Here is a 19418-nt window from a genome sequence, read left to right on the forward strand (position 1 = left end):
ATCCTCAGATAACTGACATTTATTTAATGGATATCTATATAAAATTGAAAAGAAATATCCCTGTTAAAAATCAACCTGTAAGTGCAAATAATTGAGCTAAACACATAGTATAACGCTATTTCATACATTAAAAAATGTAAATAATTTTATATATAATTGTTATCTCTGGGAAGGTGAAAAAAGAAAAAAATGCATTTGGGATGGTGGTCAAAGAGGACTTAGAAGTTTTAAGTGAAAGCTTTTTAATAAGTAACATATGAAATGTATCTCATGCGTTACTGGTGTAATTAAATTACATAAACACATAACAAATAAAATTAACCTTGTCATCACTGAACACCAAAACTGAGGAAAACAATTACCCAATATTTCCAAAATGTTTATTTGTCTGATCTGGGGTGATCTGGCTTTGCGCATGTCCAGGTATACCATTTTACTTTTATCATGCCGAGAACTCATGCTTCTTGAGTTCACATCTCACTAGTCCTAAACTTTTCATATTATAGTTTCCCCTTTTGCACTAATACATCTCCAGAATATCTATTAGATAAATTCATGATTTTTTAGTCTACCCTTCATGTAATGTGTTCACATTTGATATCTTTTTATCTTATGATCCTCAGATGTCCCCGCTCCTTAACCCCCTCCCTCTCCAGCTGCCCTGAGCATGTAAAAGGCACAGGGGCACAAGCGCAGGCACTGGCATCAGCTCTCTGAAGTTCAGTTCCAGACTCTGACACCTATGGGCCCTGTGACCTCAGGCAAAATGAATTCTACAAGCCATTTCCTCACCTTATTTATGAGGATAATAATCTTATATATTTCACAGATTTTTTTCAGAATTAAATGAGTTAATATATATAGACTCATTGCCTAGTACTGTATCTATAAAGCAAATTTTTAAATTTCAGTAAATAAATCTTTAGTTCCTGGACATTTCATTTGTTTTCTCCTCAGATATTGATGTTCTTTTTATCTCGACTCACTTATTGTTAATTCCTTTTGATGACTTTATTCATTTATAGTTTTAAACTATTAGTTACCTTTGAGCTAAAAACTATTCATTACAGTTTTTATCAGATTGTGTTATTATCTGACGTTCTGGGTATTCTGTCACATTTGCTAAGTCCACTGATTTGCTTATGGAACAGTGATCCTCGTGTTTGGAATTTTGGATAGTAAGTTCTCACTGGTGGTATGAGCTGTGGGTGTGTTTTGCTAGGTTCATTTTGTGTTGCATCTGCCCAGTTCCACATGGATTTTCACTGGTCTGATACCATTTTCTACATTAATTTCTCACCTTAGAAATTTGCTAAGTGAAACACATGAATTATAAAAATTCAAATCCCAAATCTTGTGAGAGTTCCATATAACTATAGTGAAAGTCTTCTGTGAGGCCTTTTTCCTTACCCTAGGCTTGCTTCCTTGTCTTCCAGTGCTAGCTGGTAAGATGTTTTCTCCTGGTGTACTCCCCATACGAAGGGCATAGGCCTGAGTTTCCCAGCTCTAAGTGGGGCCTGTCATTTCCAACGCACTGGCTCCCTTGGGTCTGTTTTCTAAGTAGTGGTGTACATCAGGGTCAGGACAGTAAAAGTGGTCTCTGTGTGTGGAGAGGGTGGGCACTGCACGCCTACATTAAATAATAATACCGACTAAAAGTTGCTCTGGTTTTTTTTAGTGCCATGCAAGGGCAAGTCTAACACTATCAGTGATAAAATATTCTTCCCTGGAAAAATAGTCTGCCACTGATCTAGTTGAAAACTATTACTCTATCTGGGGTGGACAGCTTCCGCTGCCCCAGCTGCGGCACTCAGCTCCCCTTTAGGGTTAACCTCATTCATGTTAGGCCTTCTAGCAACTCTTGCAGAAGCAAGTTGTCACTGATGTTCTTTCTTGTCCTGTTAACTATACCTTTAAAACAATGTTTCCCACATCTCCTCTAGAACTTCCAGGTGGTTGTAGAGAATGGGTGATTAAGTAACTCTATCAAATTTCTAGAGCTGGAAGTTGCCATGTTGTTAAAAGGGTATGGGGGGGTTAAATGATGATGGAAAAAACTAAAATAAAGTTGTTGAATACCTTTTCTATTTTGTCTTCAGAACACATCATTTCTATTTGTTTATGGCACTGTTGTTGATAGAAGGACTTAAGCTCATTTTCTTTAAGTAACATTTCCAACTTCAGATATTCTTGCCTAATTTCTTCTCGATTCTGGAACAAGCAGTTCAGAATTTCTTGAAACCTACAAAAGATAAAAGACATTATATAATCTCATTAATTTTGTGGTAGATGACAGAGTTTATTTAATGAAGTGCATAAACAAGAGAGATACCACCCGAGAATGAGACTCAGTGATAAATGGCAAATTAGTTAAAGTGACTACTTCCTATTAAATTACAAAAACGTTTGGAAACAGTTATTAACTGTTTTACTACACTGGTTCTCCTTCAAGAAAGATCATATTAAAATATATATGTATTATAAGGCCTCTGTTATTAGTCATACGCTATATTTTGCTTAGCAAAAATAGAATATTTGTAGGAAATAAATGATAATCTGGACCCGTACGTACTACCCCAGTTCACAAGGCCCCGAAGCAACCCAGCACCATGTGTTGTTCCGGTGTCTGCTCACTGTGAAGAAACGAGCAGCGTGTGGCATAATCATATGCAGTCTCCCTGGTCCCCTAGGGAAGGTGAGAAAGCCGTTTTCTACTTCAGAATTTGTTAGAGTGAAAACACACCATAAGGCTAGGGACCCCCTAAGCCTGGCTAAGAGTCAGTGACACTGGCCATGACCCCAAATATCCAAGTTTACAATGTGGTAAACGAAGTAAAGCCACTCTAGAGTGTTTCCTCAAAAGGGCAGTACAGATCTAGAGAATCAAAGTTGGGGAGTCTGACCTATATCACCTCCAAATGCATAAAGATCTCAAGCTGAAAAACTCCCCTGAAAGCCCTAGAATGACCCTGCAATCCCACAGCAACGCTGTAATTTCATAAAACACATTTATACTTTTAAGTCATAGACCAGTTCTGAGCTATAGCAACAGTATAAAGAGTATAGTCACACACAGGCAAAATTCTCAAAGAAAAATTAACTGTGAAGACTTTAAAATAAAACTGTAACAAAGTACATGCCCTTAAAAATAAATGTTCTTTGGCCAAATTTTAGATATATTTGTAGGGATTTGTGGTAACAACACTGCCAATTTACGTCAGTAGTTCTTAATGAAACTCCATTGGGAATGAATATAAACCACAATAGATCGCCTTTACTGCAATTTTGTCAAACTGATAAATATTTCATAGAAAGTATGTACGGACATTGCAATTTCATTGTATTACATTACAACAATGCTAATGCCAGTAAATGAATTGATAAGTTATCTTTAGGTTAAAGCCAAAGATAATTTCTTAGTTTTTCTTTAATATTTTATTCAAGAACATAGTTAAATATTTGTCAATTTTGTAATTTTGTGGTGCAGACTTATTTCAATAACTGGTGTTTAGTGTTCAGGATGAAAGAAAGGGAATTAGTATCAACCCTTGCTAAAGCACTCCTTAAAAAAACAACATCAAAAAACCCCCATCCTTTTAAAACAGAATGTTTTAAGGGATTGACAAATAACTATTTTCTAGTCATTTAAAACATTTAAGTAACTAAAAACCAAAAATCTTTGTTAATTATCTTAGATGATATTATATATAATGAATATTAAAAACCACACAATTTTCTTGCTATAGTCAAAAGTTTTATAATTATTCCACATAAAGAACAATCTTATTTCCTTTTTGAATATTATCTTTCCAAATACCTCTGATAGATGTTAAATACTGCATCACTTCCCTTTACCTATTTAAGCTTCATAAACATGTTATTTCTAAAGACACTGCAAATTCATGGCATTAAAAGTTCTATGTAACAGTGTGATTGATCTGATGAGAGGTATTTCATATATTTCAGGAGATACTTTTAAGGGAAAATAACAAAGGCTATAGGGTATATGATTCTATTATTACCTTCTTTTATACATACAAGTATATTATTTAACATATTGCATTATTTAAAACTCAAAGTTTTTACTGTTGGTCAAGTCAGGGTGAAATGTAAAAAATGCCCAAATAAATGTTTATTTGAAAGCTCAGGCCATCGCCCTCCTGAATCATTTTACCAGGAGGAAAGGTTCAACAACTGTAAGACATCATCAGCTCTAGAAGTCCAGTAACTTGTAAGGTGGGACTTGGTAACCAGGTACAGTTAGCCAGTGCTAAGCAATTACATGCAAGCAATGACTCCAAATCTGAGCAGTGGGTGACTTTTTTAATTTTCAAGAAACTTACATCAACAAAGAGATGATTGGTTGCATGAAGGCTGATCCCACATTTGATTAACAAATAAAATAATAACCAAACTATTAATAATGCATCAGTTGAAAGCTTTCTTTGATAAGATGAATAACAAGGAATCATTTTTACTTGTTATTTTTTAAAAGACACTATAAAATTAGTGGGATATACAAAAAGCATTACAAGATTAATAAAATATAACAATTTTATTTTGACAATGGATTGTTATGGCTATTAACAGAAAATAATTTAGACACCTGAGAAAATCTCCAGCATACACAAAGCTCTTATATAATAATATATAAGTTAACTTTCCTATACATTATTATATTATATTATGTGTACTTGAAACCTATAAGATCTCATTAACCAATGTCACCCCAGTAAGTTTAATAAAAAGGTAAAATATCTAAATTAAAAATATATATGTCAACTTTATACTATATGGAAAACTGATTGTCATTGATAAATAACTTTAATTCCTATGATAGTTGTGAAATACCACAGTATGGGAGCAAAAGGATTAAGATTTGAAAGAGATGATTTTTACAGTTCTTATTCTTATCTGCTAAATTTCAAAGGACTATTTTAATGATCAAAGTTAATATGGCCCTAAAATCCATGAAAAACTATGAAGATGAAGAAAAAAAATACTGTTTTTCAAACCATAGATATTTAATGTAAATTCAACACACAAATCTAATTTATAAAAGGTGTTGCACCTGAAACTAAATTGAGGTCACTGTTGACTAGTCTTAGGTACTCTTAGAATTCCCAAACAGTGTGAATAATCAAGTTGTGGTTAGTTTCTCACACTAATGGAAATAGAAAATTGGCTCTAGGAAATGTCAAATAACTTTCACTTTAAGCAAAGCTGAAATAGATTTCCTTATTACAAGTCCTCTCAGAGCCTTCACTATTCTGGTGTACTTTGGAAATCTTTTATTTTTAAATGATTTTATTTATTTATTTTTAGAGAGAGGAGAAGGAAGGGAGAAAGAAAGGGAGAAAACATCAATGTGTGGTTGCCTCTCACATGCCCCCTACTGCTGGGGACGTAGCCAGCAACACAGGCATGTGTCCAGAATGGGAATCAAACCGGTGACCTTTGGATTTGCAGGCTGGCACTCAATCCACTGAGCCACACCAGCCAGGCCTGTAAATCTTTAATATTCCTTAAGGAGTAATTTCCAAACTTGTTTGATGCAGGAATTCCCTACTGTCTTTTAAAACTACTCAAGATTCACAGCATTTGAACCATCTAGACCAGGGTCCCCCAAACTCTGGGCCATTGACCAGTACCTTCTGGGCCTGTTAGGAACACACAGCAGGAGGTAAGCTTGAATGTAATGCGCTTAAATCATCCTGAAAGCATCCTCCACCCCAACATCTGTGGAAAAATTGTCTTCCACAGACATGGTCGCTGGCACCAAAAAAGATGGGGATCACTGATCTAGACAATTTGGAAAATTGTCTTAATTGCTTAGGGAAAAAGTACTTTTGAGTAGTGTATATTAACAGCTTTGTTTTCTTTTAAATTTACCTGCAAAGAAGCTTAGTGTGAACCTATCAAAATTCTGTATCAATTTATATCCTTGAGAGATGTTCTTTTAAATAATTAACCACTTAAGCTCATTAAGTGGATTATTATGAGTTATAGATAGCAAAGAGAAGGTATACAAAATTTACATTAAGTACACAAATAATGATAATGCCAGGTGTAATCACCTGAATGCATCACCTGAAATTCATGTCGGAACCTAACACTCTTAAGTGTGTATAGGAGGCAGGGGCCTTTGGGAGGTGGTTAGTTCATGAGGGCCGAGAGCCCACAGAGGAGATTATTGCTCTTATAGAAAGGCCCCAGAGAGGTCTCCCTCTCTTTCGGCCATTTGAGGATTCAAGAAGTCTACAACCTAAAAGAAGGCCAGCACCCAACCATGCTGGCACCCTGATCTTGAACTTCCAGCCTTCAAAATATTTTTTTTGTTATATGCCATCTAGTAGTCTGGTATTTTGTTATAACAGCTCCAGTGGACATACCTGAGAAGACAAATAAGAAAACCACTAAAAACTAATTTCATTAAGTGACATAATTTGCTTCACTGTCTCCATATTACACCTAAGTCCTGGTTCTCCTCACTATCTGTATAATCACAACGAAAATTAATTGATCTCCGAAGTTGTACCATATAAAGACCAATCAGTGACCTCCAGAATTCAGCTGAGAATTTATATGAAGACATACTTATACAATATCAAAACATCTAACAAAATTCCAAAACAATAAAACCTCAAAATACTATTTTAATGTCAATTTTACCTTTCAATTTCTTTTTTTTGAGGGTTTGAAATCATTAACTTTGCTTTGTTATTTTCATCAGTAAAGGCCTTCTGTTCTTCATAGGCTTTTAGTTTTTCTTTTAACATTAAAATCTAGTAGAAAGAAACACTAGTTAAAACACAAAACAAATTGTCTCTATTAAAAACTTGTCCACAGAAAAATTTTAGCCATGAAAATAATTGAACAAGCCAGATTTCAATTGTAATAGAAACACATGTCAAATTTTTAGACAATTAAGATTGCAGAATCCCATAAATGAGGAACTGAGGGAAATTAACGTAACAATGTAAAGAGTAGACATACCTCTTTCTTCTGCTCATTACAGATCTTTACATACTGAGTTATATGACTGTCAAGGTGAAGAACATTGCTCTTCAACTGTTAAAAAGATGGAAATTATGATTGCATACAGAGAAAGAAAAAACTCACAATCACATAGTTATATATATGAGGAAAATGGCATTATATCCTCATAATTCAGTACATGAATTCAGAATTTGTGGCAAGTATAATCATGAGACAATCATGATCAATTACGCCTATGTTTAAAACTCATGACAAGAAGATATGTTTAGCACATGAATAATGTTGATGAAATGTTAAACATATTGCCTTATTATCTGAGAAAAGGTATTTTTAAGAGCTGTCAAGACATTCATTTGCAATATAATAAAAATTGCCCATTTTCTTTTTCCTCTGACTTCGAAGAAGTTCAGAGATAATTTTAAGATCCATCCACTTGTAAGTTCAACTAGAGTTTAACGAATTATTAGATTTTATACTTTATGTAATAATATGGGCCTCTTGGCAACTATTGAATAGCACAGAAGACATTAAACGTGAAAGTCCAAATAGCTGATTTTGAGGCCCTGCTCACGTCTCAATTAAAGGACTTAGAATTCAGCACTCACAAGTCTGAGCATGGGATTCCTCAAATGTGAAGCTAAAAATGCCTTTGACAATGGGTTGGTGTACAAATTATATTAAAAATGTGTGCAAAAAACCATTGCCCATATTCTACAACCTTTAGCAACAAATTATATAAACAGTACATAAACGGTTCTCTGAGGAGGACAATAACCCGCTCATGTTCACTCAATGGCAGTGGCAGAAGGGTAAGAGAGAAGTTACCAAACCAGGGGAGCTCCAGGTCTTTTCAAACCCTTAGATCCTGTGATTTTAAATATACATTGTTTGATTTATGTATCTTTTCATCACTCCAAATTATTTGCAAAAATTCTGACCTACACAGTCATCATAATGCTGGAGCTAGAGATTGGTTACATTAATACCACTAATATAGAAATAAATGATTCTTAGAAGCCTACTTACTTTAGAAACTGAGGCAGATATTGTATCTATTTTACAGATGAAGTAACTGAGGTTTAGAGAAATTAGCTAACATGTCCAAAGCTATCAGGTAGAAAGTGTTGGTGGTAGGCTAAAGCAGTGTCATCCTTGGCTGTCACAAATGTATTTAAATAAATAAAACCTCGACTAATCATACCAGGATGCCACCAAAATATCATGAGCTACAATGTGGAAAAGTTTGGAAAGAAAGGCACTGAAGCACCCTAGCTCCCAAAAAACTAAATAATACTATCCATTATACATGTAATAAAGATGGTTAATGGTTTAATTATTTAAGTTAATGTTCAATTAATCATAACCATAAAGGTATTTCTAACATTGTCTCCTCATTCATTAGTAGAAATAAACCTCTAAATATTTTGTTAGAATTACAAAAACAATACGCACTGAATACTCTTACAGCAAAGGCAGAGCAAACACACTTACAGAAGACTTAATGTCCTTTGCACGGTTAGCGTACTTGAGAGTGTTGTATGTGTCATCGTAGCTCATAGACGAAGGGCTAATAGCAGCTATCATTATGGTTTGACAGTTGCCTCCAAGAGAATCCTTTAACAAGCGAGTGAGCTTACTATTTCTGTAAGGAATATGCTGATTTTTTCTCTGAAAACAACAACAACAAAAAACAACAAAAAAAGAATTCTTACGTCATTTTCCACATTTAAATGCAAACCTGCTACCACTTTGCTTTAAGAATTCAAGCACTGCACAACTTTACCCAGAGTTATGATATAACTGGGGATCTAAATGATGATAATAAATCTTATAATACTATTCCATGAATACATAAAATGAATATTCTATCTAAAACTATATCTCCACCTGAATAAAGTAACTTTAGATAATAATAAAATAATGATATTGGCTCATTAGTTGTAATAAGTGTACCATATTAATGTGAGATGTTAACAGGGGAAACTATTTGTGGGTATATTTAACAAAATTTTTCTGAATATATTAGCACCTTTTCTGTATCTAAAACTATTCAAAAACAAAATGTCTACATAAAATGTCTCCATTCCATTTTTTAAAAAAGAAATTAAAATACAAAAGTAATATATGTCCTAAAATATACTTAGAGGAATACTAAGAATTCTGCATGGCACAGAGCTGCTTCTCTCTAACCATCTAAAATGGATACAAAAAAATCATAATTACATTTTACAGATATGTCATATGAAAGCAAACATAGTTCTAGAAGAACTTATTTTTTCTAGGTTTTCTTTTACTTAAGATACAGTTCTGACTTTAATAAATTTTCCAAGATGTACAACGGCTACATAAGTAAAAACAGAGCATTATAACATTAAGATAAAAGCAAGGTTATGTTACGCAATATAAATCTTTCATATTACAGAAGAGGAAAACTGAGCTAAGTATAAAGTGAAACGAGTCGCCTCGGGTCACACGGCTGGTAGTTCAGTTAGAAATGAGCCCTCGGTCTCCCGACTCCTGGCAGTACTGTGCTATCCATCACAGCAGCCTTTCCCAAACCGTGCAATGTACATTGCTGGACTTGTGATGATTTTACACATATGAGACATGCATTAGACACTGCCTCATAAATGACTCTATAGGAGTCCATTGCTAAAAGTTATTAAGTTGGTATGAAAAAAATGCTATAGTTTAAGTTTAGAACATCAGTCTCTATACCATGTTGTCTGCCTACGTGTTTGAAATTTTAACTTAGAATATAAGTCATCTTGCTTTTGTAATCTTCCTACGATTTCAATAATCTGTCTATTTTAAAAAAGGACCTAAAATAATTTTATAGTATTTTATACTAAACCAAAATGCAACATTTTAAAAAGTTTAACACTAATTTTTGTAAAGCATTTGAGCCTGTTTTGAACTTAAATGACTGTGTTTTAACTTAAAAAGTAATTTTTTAACAAATACTGAGATTGTCAAATATGCTGCCTTCTAGTAAACACTTCTGGCATATAGTAGATGTAAAATAGTATTTTTAAATGCCCCAAAGGCATCTAGTAAACATTATCTTATTAGGTAATTTAATTACATTTTGTATCTTAAGTCTTTCTTAATCTCTAAGAAAAATCAACACTCTTTAATATTTAACTCAATTTTACAGTACTACTAACCAGAACAGATTTAGTTTTTCCAAAATGTGTTTTGTGTTTTCATGCCAATTCAACTATCATGCTTGTTGTATAGTGATCATTAAATGCTAATTTTAAAAATTAAGTTCAAAATAAGTAATGAGAAAGTACCATAAAATAATAACTACCATGAACAACAATTAAAATTAAAAAATTAAAAAAAAAAACAAAACCAAAAACAACTACCAATCTGATATTTAATATTTTTCACTCAACAAATTCCGGTCATAAAACTAAAAATTAAAAAAAAAAATACAGAGCCCTAGCTTTATTTGATATACTAGGCTCTCTGAGATCTTTGCTCTGTTTATAAAAATTATTGTTATACTCTTGAAACTTAATAAGATCTTTAAAACAAAATTATATTAAATAGTATCTTTCTAGAAATTACACATACTTCAATAGTTCAAAATATTTAAACCCACATATAGTATCTACCTTTGTATCTGCTAAGGCATTGATGACATTCCCAAGAGCTAGAAGTGATCTATTGATGTTTGTGCCTTCTATGAACCGGCTCCCTTTAGCGCTGGTGGTGCTGGCTCTCTCCGACCCTGCCAGGTCAATGAGCGACATCTTGGCAATCCGGACATTTTGATCGATACTTGCTGTTTTGTCTTGCTGTCGCAAATAAATCTTTTTGAAATTACAGAATTAGAAAAATAAGATTTAACAAAATTAAAAGAGAAATTTATGCTTTTTTTAAAAAAAGCATGAAATCAAGATTATTCTCATTTTAAAAACAAACCAAACAAGGTATAATCGGACTTGGCCGATACCCAAGAGTACCGGAAGTAATTACCAGAGTTAGGATGAATTGGAAAATAAAATGTGCACCAGAAGGAAAATAAGCCCTGGCTGAATAGAAGGTCAAAACGACTACCATTTGCACTCTGGTAACCCTTGAATCAGAACATGGAATTACCTGAGGTGCAGGGCCTCTAGAAATAAAGCTCCTAAGACAAAACCAAAGGCAGTGGACAGAATGCTGTGTGTATCTGCAGCAACTGCTCCCAAAGGACAGCTAAATCTGAATGTTGACCCAAACCGAAGAGTAAATTAACTCCAGTTCTCTAAACTGTTGAGCATAATTATAATTAAAAAAATGAAACATATAAAAATAGCATAATAAAGAATACATGTTCATCTGCCCATCAGAATAAAGTGTAACTTATTCAACTGTATTAAGCTACTCTGTCATGTAACTGAAATAAATTTGGTGCATACTTCAGAGAGATGGGGGAAGTTAGCTATGTCTCCATTATAGAATCCCTTTGCTAAATTTCCTTACAAAGTTGAGTCTAAGAGATTTTGGAAAACTCCACGTCACAGTAAAACATTTCTCTCAAGACTACTGATAATTAAACAGCAGTCAGTCATACAAAACTAATAAAATTCCGTGGGCTGAAGACTTTTTGAATGACTTGATTGCCTCAAATATTAATTCCTTCAACTATAATAATTTCTACAAAATGAGTTCTATACAGCATAATCCAGAGTAAAGCTACATAACCATTTGGTTTTAATAGAACTAGAAACTGTAAAGATAGTAACCAGTCTATGCTTTAGTCTAGAATTGTATTCCTAAAAAGTACTGCATCAACTGAATCGCACTTCCTTAAGGAACGCAACTACTTTAAATGGTCATTATGATTAAATTTTTATGTTATATTATTTTTATTGTTGACACTATTACAGATGTGAATCAGTATCTCCCCAATTCATTGGTTCTGTAACTCTAGATCTAGAAAGAGAAAGTTTGCTCTGGATATAAGATTACGTTTTGGAAATACCAAATATTTTCATTAACTTAAAGAAAAGAAAGGAAACACACACACACACACACACACACACACACACACACCCCTCCTCCAATACTTCCTATTTTTCTATCCTGTATCTTTAAACAGGTAAAAATTTACATTTCTTATTTGCAGCCTCTCAATTCTAAATACTCTTGATAGAATCTTCTCAAAGCTGCAAAGTAAAAGGAGAGCTTGGAAGTAGAGAAGTTCACAGATGAAGAAAATTCTTTTTTGTACATGATAAAACCACCATCCATAAAATTGGCTTCCTTCACTTCAAATTCAGCTCTCAGAGAGATAGCCCAGCGGCCTGTTACCTGGAAAACAGCATGAGAACGAGAAGACGTAGCGTTCATGTCCGTGGGGTGTTGGGTCCTGTTTTTGTTCCCGTTATCCAATAACTGTAAAATCTCCTGTGAGGACTTGGGCTAGAGAAAATTTAAAAAATATGTACAAATTAGCCATCAGTGTTTCAATTTTTAAATAAACTTTCAACAAGCAAGAAGACTTTTAAAGGTAAAATAAAAGGTAAGAAAATGCTTTCTATATTTAATTTCCATTAAATATAAACTGTATATCATTTGCTTAGTACTTTGGTATTACATGAGGAATAAAAGATAAAATCTTATCCTCTGAGGAGACAAAACATAAATGTATTAAGCAGAATAATACATGATATTAAATGTTCAAGTGTATTTTTAAAAGAAAAGCTCATTTAATTATTTCAAGGACAACAACATAAAGTGGAAGATATACCCTGATTATTTTAACTTTGCACTTCATTATTCTTCTCCCTCAAACACAATGAAAAATAAATAAACAGTTAAATAATCACACTTACTATTTAAACAAGGGGGAAAGTTTATAAACATACCTGATGTAAAGTTAACCCCTGGACAACCACCCCTTTTTGGGCATCTTCTCGGACGGCAAGTGGCCCTGAATTTACTAAGAGGTCACGAATCTGTTCGTTATATACCTTAAAATTAAAAAAACAAACAAATAAGAAAAAACCCTGCTTTAGCATTGATGTTAAAACAAGTGATGATAGCACATATAGGCATGCATTGGTGATTTCAGTTTATATTAGAATTTTATCTTAATGAAAAACAGCAGTTCATTTAGTTCATCTCTTTCTTCTATTGCATGTTGCCGTATCTAATTTTCTACCATCTGAGAAAACAGATTTTAATTACCTACAATTGAAATTGAAATTTAAAGATGGACTCATTATAGCTTTATTTCATAATTCCTAACTTAATGATTTCAGTGAAACAGAAATAAGACAGCTGGAACTGTCTTTTCCTATTTCCTGGAAATGTACAGTACACACTTTCTTGGGAAATTCTAGTGCATCTGAAATGTAACTTAGATAGAGGTGGCATGGTTGTCACTGGAGAAGACAGTTTTTATTTTATGATGCCCAAGTAGTCCAAACTTCTTAAATGTTACAGCTCAGAAGTTAAGAAAACCCATATTCAAAGCTGGATGGTGTTTATTTCATTTATCCTTCAATTGCATTAATTTGAACATATAATTCTTAATGATAAATTCCATAATGATAAAGGAACTAAAAGGCTCTAAGAGGTTAAGGAATTGGTCCATGGTCATGAAAGGAACAGTAGAGCAAGAACTAGAGCCCAAATGCCCTCATTCTATTGCATGGAATTAAATACACATCTGCATTTTATGTCTCTGGCAGTTTTTATAAAAAGTTAATTTCTTTAAGTAATGCATAGAAAGAGTACTATTAACCTAATTTTAAGAATTTACTAACGGTATTTAGTTTTCTACTTGCTAACCAAATGACGACTACAACAGATATTTTCACGTTCTAATAAATAGCCCATAGTGATAATTCATTGCTAGTAAAGTTTTTTTTACCATAAATGATAACCATTTTTAAATGTAATAAACTCTTAAGAGTAGTAAATATTAAGAGATACCTTCTTGATTCTTATTTTTCTGAAGCAGCAGTCACCGTTGTAATGCTTCCCCTTCCCCACTTACATCACAGAAAACATACAATTAGAACACTCTCAAACCAGTCTACACATCAGTTACCTGGGAGCTCTTTAAAAACACAGGTGCCTCAGCCACCATCCAGACCTATTACATTAAAATGTCCAGGGGGGTGAGTAGTGGGGACTGGCAGGGAGAGGCTCAGGCATGCCTATTTTTAAAAAGCTCCATGGCCAATTCTGGTATATAGCCCAAGTGGAAAACCATTAGATTAGACATTGCCTTGCCAATGATAAAATGAAAGTAGATTAAAAGAAAAGAAAAAACTAAAAACATTATAAAAATAACAAAATTTCAAAATTCTAAGTTATGAAGGGATCTAAGGAAGAAATAATAAATACGGCCATGCTCTTTTCCTATGTATATTCAGAACAATCATTTTCAATACTTTACTATAGGAAATGAATTTAGTTCTCTTTTATCTTCAAGTTCTATAGTTAGAAGAAAAATTTTTAGCAACGTACATAATGTTAATGAATTTGTGAAATGTGAAGAAACTCTCAGTAGGAACCTAACTGTAAGGTATCAATAAAAGAGCTGTGACTAGTAGCATTTTCTCCCTGACACCACAAATGAATAGGCAGTAAAATCAGAGATTTATGTTTCTGCACTGGTTTCTGAAACACTATGTGAATGCAAAGATAGAACGCTGCCACTTAGTTATGCTTTGTTGAATGTCAGATATTATTAAGAGGGTAGGAGGCCTCCAAGAAAGATGGGGTATGTCAAAAGGGCCCCAGAGACAGCATGGAGAAGCCTTGATTGGCCAAATCTGGCACAATGTCAACATACAAACAAATAATTACAGACGAGGATTATAATCTATTGAATGATGTTAAGAATCCATGAATCCACATTAATACAATAAAGGAAAGAGAAGCTCTTCCTTATAGTAGACAGCCAATGAATAAATGTAGACAAAACTATGGCATTTAAAAATCACTGTCATCTACCATTATAGTAATGGTTTCCAGCATCAGTCATCACTGGATGATAATACTAACAGATTAAAGTTTGAGTAAGAGGATATTTATATTTTCTCCCTGAAGGGTACTTATTAATTATAAAATTATAGTATCCTGACAATGAAGAAACTTTGCAGATACCAGCATGATGAAACAGAACAAAGTTAACGTAGCCAGCAATAGGACTACTAACCACGTAAGTCTCTTGATATGATGTCAAAAGAACAGAGTCACTTCAATGTTATTTCTGCCAGTGCATAACCCATATCTAATCGTGACGAACCCAAACAAAGGGTTTTATGACAATGACATAAAGAAAAATAAGTCCATATTAAGGAGACTGAAGAGATATGACAGCTGAACGCAACTAAGGATCTTAGTTTTTTTTTCAATAAAGGGTATCACAATAATCATTAGCAAACTCTCATTAACGACTATCAATTAGATAATAGTGTATCATTAATTTCCTGATTTTTGGTAACTATTCAGTGGTTATTTAAGAAAATTTCCTATTGCTATAAGTCAGTAACTTGAGCAGTTTAGGAAAAAAAAAATACAAGCACACACATACACAGAGAGAAAGCAGAAGTAGTAGACTGTTAACACATGGTGAGTCTGGGCGAAGGCTACCTGGATGTTCCTTGTACTAATCTTGCTACTTCTCTGTATGCCAAAGATTGTGCAAAATAAAATACTTAATAGGCAAAACAGTAATATGTATCACAGTACTTGAGATGAAAAACCTCAATGATATATATTTATAAATATATTCCTGTATGATAGAAAATTGTGAATGGACCATGGAACTTCTTAAAGAAAGATTTCTCAGCACTAATGATTAACCTAAAGAATGATACTGCCAACTTACCTCCAGATAAGAAACTGCGGTACTACATACTTTCTCTTCTTTAATCTCATCCATGGATTTGTACAGTTCTAATAAGGTTAGACACATCACTCCAGGCTCCGTGGCTGATCCTAGCATTGTGTGGGTCTTCCCGGCTCCAGTGGCACCATATGCAAGTACTGGGTTTTTATGAAAAGGGATCAAAGCTCTTTGTTATGACATATACCATTACTACAGCCACTATGTAGTAGATAGTTCCATTGGATATGCTGAACAGTAAGTTTAAACCCAACAGATCCAAAATTAATTTATAGTGTTATCCTTAAAACCAGGCAATGTCAGCACAAATCTACTCTCTTATGTTCTCTGTTCTGTGAATGGAACCATCACCTACCCATCCAGTCCTGCACCCCCACACCTGCTCCCTATAGCAACCTAACAAATCTTAAGTAATTAATTAGTCTCCCTATTAGTCTGAATCTTCGTTAGTCCACCCCCTAGAATCTGTACAATTACTTTTATGGAAAATAAAATCTGAATATGTTCACCTTTTTAATAGTTCCACAGTCCTAAACAAGAAAGCTCAAATTCCTTGCCTTGAATATTATTAGACATTCTAAGAAAGGGTACCTGATTCTCTCTCTAGCCCAGGGGTGTCAAACTCACTTTCACCGGGGGCCACATCAGCCTCATGGTTGCCTTTAAAGGGCTGAAATAATTTTAGGACCATATAAATGTAACTACTCCTTAACTGTTAGGGAGTTGAAATTACACTCAGCCCTTTGAAGGCAACTGTGAGGCTGATGTGGCCCCCAGTGGAAGAGTTTAACACCCCTGTTCTAAATTATTTCTTTCTTGCTGTGGCCTAGGTATACTAGATTATTTCAAGTTCTCCACATGTGCTGTTCCCTTTCTATTCCACTGCCTTTGTCCTGGAAAATCCCTCTACTTGTTCCAATTAGAGAAGTTCCAACTGTTCTAAATATTCAGCACAAATGTCACTTTCCTGTGCCTTTCCTGACAGTCTTAGGCAGAAACACATACTCCCTCATTTGAGCCCTCAGTACCTGACACACAACCCTCAATTCTAGCACATATCCCATTGTTTTTCCAACTGTGAGCTACACTAAGACAGAGGTCACGCAACCTTTGCACCTACCAAATCACAGAGCAGGCATTCAATACCAGTTAGTTGAGTGAATGAATTCTAAATAGAAGCCATTTATAAAATTCCTTTTAAAATGTAAAACAAACAAAAATATTATCTTAGGAAAATTAAGTTTCCATCCAGTAACACATAATAATGATGTTTTTTCAAATGCAAAAAAAAAAAGTCCATGTATGGCAAATACCCATCACAATATTCATTTAAGGCAGTACTTCTTCATATTATTACTGATGAGAATATTTTTATAAGTTAAATCTCTTTACTAAGCTAAATGTTAACAAACTTCACAAATACTTCTCAGTAGAATGAATTAAAGTGACGTATGTTTCACTTTGTTCTATTTCATGTAAGCCCATAGTATAAGAGGTCTTAAGACAACTGGATAAGAATATAAAGTATGGAAGAAACTGAAGATTCAGTGTTGTTTTGATAGATTTTTTCATTTCAATTTTTCAAAACAATTTAAAAAATCTGTAGAGACATTACAGAGGTTCATCACAGAGGAAAAGAACATATGCTAAAAACTAGAATCATAGCAGTTATAATCAATAAATCACATTTCATTTTTGTTTGACCAGCAGGGTAAGTCTTCTTTAATAAAACTGAATGAATCAGTGAAAGACAAGGAAACATGTTATAGTTTTGAAGTGTCTTTAAAAAAAAAGTCATAAATTGTGATAATTCTAAAAGTAACATGAGTATTAATAATTGTGGTAAGTGCCTTGTAAGCACTGAAATAACTGGCCTTTTGGATATGTCTCTTTCTAGGAAATCAACATGGCCACTTTGAAAAGCAAATTATTATAGTTCTATTTAGAACACCAGACATGCTTTTTGGGCTGAAGATATTCTAAAAGAGCACTTGATACCCAATTAACATGGGCTTTTAACATTTTTATTTCAAGATACTATAAAATGATTTCACTCATATGTGGAATCTAAGGAACAAACTGAACTAACAAGCAAAACAGAGACAGACTCATAGAGAGAGAGCAGGCTGACAGCTCTTGGGGTGAGGGCTGAGGGGTGGAAGGATCCAACCAAAAAGAAAAAGAACTCTTGCACAAGGACAACACTGTTGTGACAGTGGTGGGGGGTGGGGGTGGAGGTGGAAGAGGGTGTAAGGGGGATTAAAAAGTACTGGGAAAAATACAATAAAAATAAATTACTAAGTGCTCCAATAAAAAAAAAAAGATGTTGTAAAGAAAAATGGTGCTATAAAGAAAATGCCAAGGGTTCAGAAATGTATGATTATTCCACAGGGGTATGGTTGTACCAGTAAACAGTGGAACTACTTATAAATACAACTTGTGGGAAATCTGGCATCAATTACAAAGCAGCACGTGGTTTAATAAAAAGAAATTGAAAGGACTGTCTATAGGGACCATAGCAAGACCATGAAAGTCAAAGTTTCACAAATGATATGTTATATACGATGACTAAATTTCAAATAAAGTTTACATTTACAGTGAAAGTCTACAGAACTTAAGAATCTTTACCAAACATGTACCTTAAAATTGATTATATTTAGAAGAAAGGGTCAAGTACATGTCCTTTCTAATATAAAACTAAAATCAGACAAGAAAATTAAACCCCAACTGAAATAATTACCTGTGCAATTATATCCATTTAAAAAACTCCGAAGAATTGGCTTAGTAGTGTGTTCAAAAACCTCTAATTGAGTTGAAGTTTCATCAAAAACAGCATCAAATACAAATTTAAGATCCTTATTTGGTCTCTTTGTAATATCTCGATTTGCAGTTTTCTTTCCATGGAAAAAACTGATTTCTTGTTGGTTGGGATCAAAAACTAGAATATGCTTATCCACAACATGGGCAACTCTATGGAACCCAGCTGCCTTTTCCTTTGTGTTTTCAGGACGCACACGGACAACTACTTTCATGTGGTGACACAGGTCTTCCTCAGTGACAGACATTGTTGATTATCTTGACTCCTTTGTTCATACGAATGCCTAAATACTTCTCTAAAATTAAAAAGGAAAATAAAGTGTTAACATTAGTTCTATATGTATGCAAAATGACTGGCATGTAGTATTCACTTTTAAAAGGTGTTAATTTTGTTCCACTCACCCAGTAAATGCTACTGGAAATATATACACAGTTGACTGTTGAACAACGTGGGTTTGTACTGTGCGGGCCCACTTATATGCAGGTTTTTCAATACCATAAAGGGATTTTCTCTTCCTTATGGTTTTCTTAACATTTTTTCTTTATCTTACTTTATGGTAAGAATATAGTATATGATACACACAAAATATATCTTAATTGACTATTTATGTTATTGCTAAGGCTTCCAGCCAACAGTAGACTATTAGTAAAGTTTTGGGAGACTCAAAAGTTGTATATGCGAAGTACACCAGACAGAAAAAGTCAAGAACCATATGATCTCACTCATTTGTAGGATGTA

At 33.7% G+C, this 19418-nt stretch overlaps 1 protein-coding gene across 1 annotated transcript in view; it reads right to left on the minus strand.

Moving 5' to 3' along the window:
- KIF18A (kinesin family member 18A) overlaps positions 1-19418 on the minus strand; it is a 76530-nt gene that overhangs the window by 48302 nt on the left and 8810 nt on the right. Inside the window, exons 2-10 of the mRNA XM_028517165.1 lie at positions 18603-18975; positions 15845-16002; positions 12864-12968; positions 12307-12417; positions 10623-10820; positions 8491-8667; positions 6997-7071; positions 6673-6785; positions 2080-2242 (exon numbers count right to left, since the gene is read on the minus strand). Coding sequence (XP_028372966.1) covers positions 2080-2242; positions 6673-6785; positions 6997-7071; positions 8491-8667; positions 10623-10820; positions 12307-12417; positions 12864-12968; positions 15845-16002; positions 18603-18927 — 1425 coding nt within the window. The 5' untranslated portion in view covers positions 18928-18975. The remainder of the gene's footprint in view (positions 1-2079; positions 2243-6672; positions 6786-6996; positions 7072-8490; positions 8668-10622; positions 10821-12306; positions 12418-12863; positions 12969-15844; positions 16003-18602; positions 18976-19418) is intronic.

This window comes from Phyllostomus discolor, chromosome 6, assembly GCF_004126475.2.
Source record: "Phyllostomus discolor isolate MPI-MPIP mPhyDis1 chromosome 6, mPhyDis1.pri.v3, whole genome shotgun sequence".
Classification (NCBI taxonomy): domain Eukaryota; kingdom Metazoa; phylum Chordata; class Mammalia; order Chiroptera; family Phyllostomidae; genus Phyllostomus; species Phyllostomus discolor.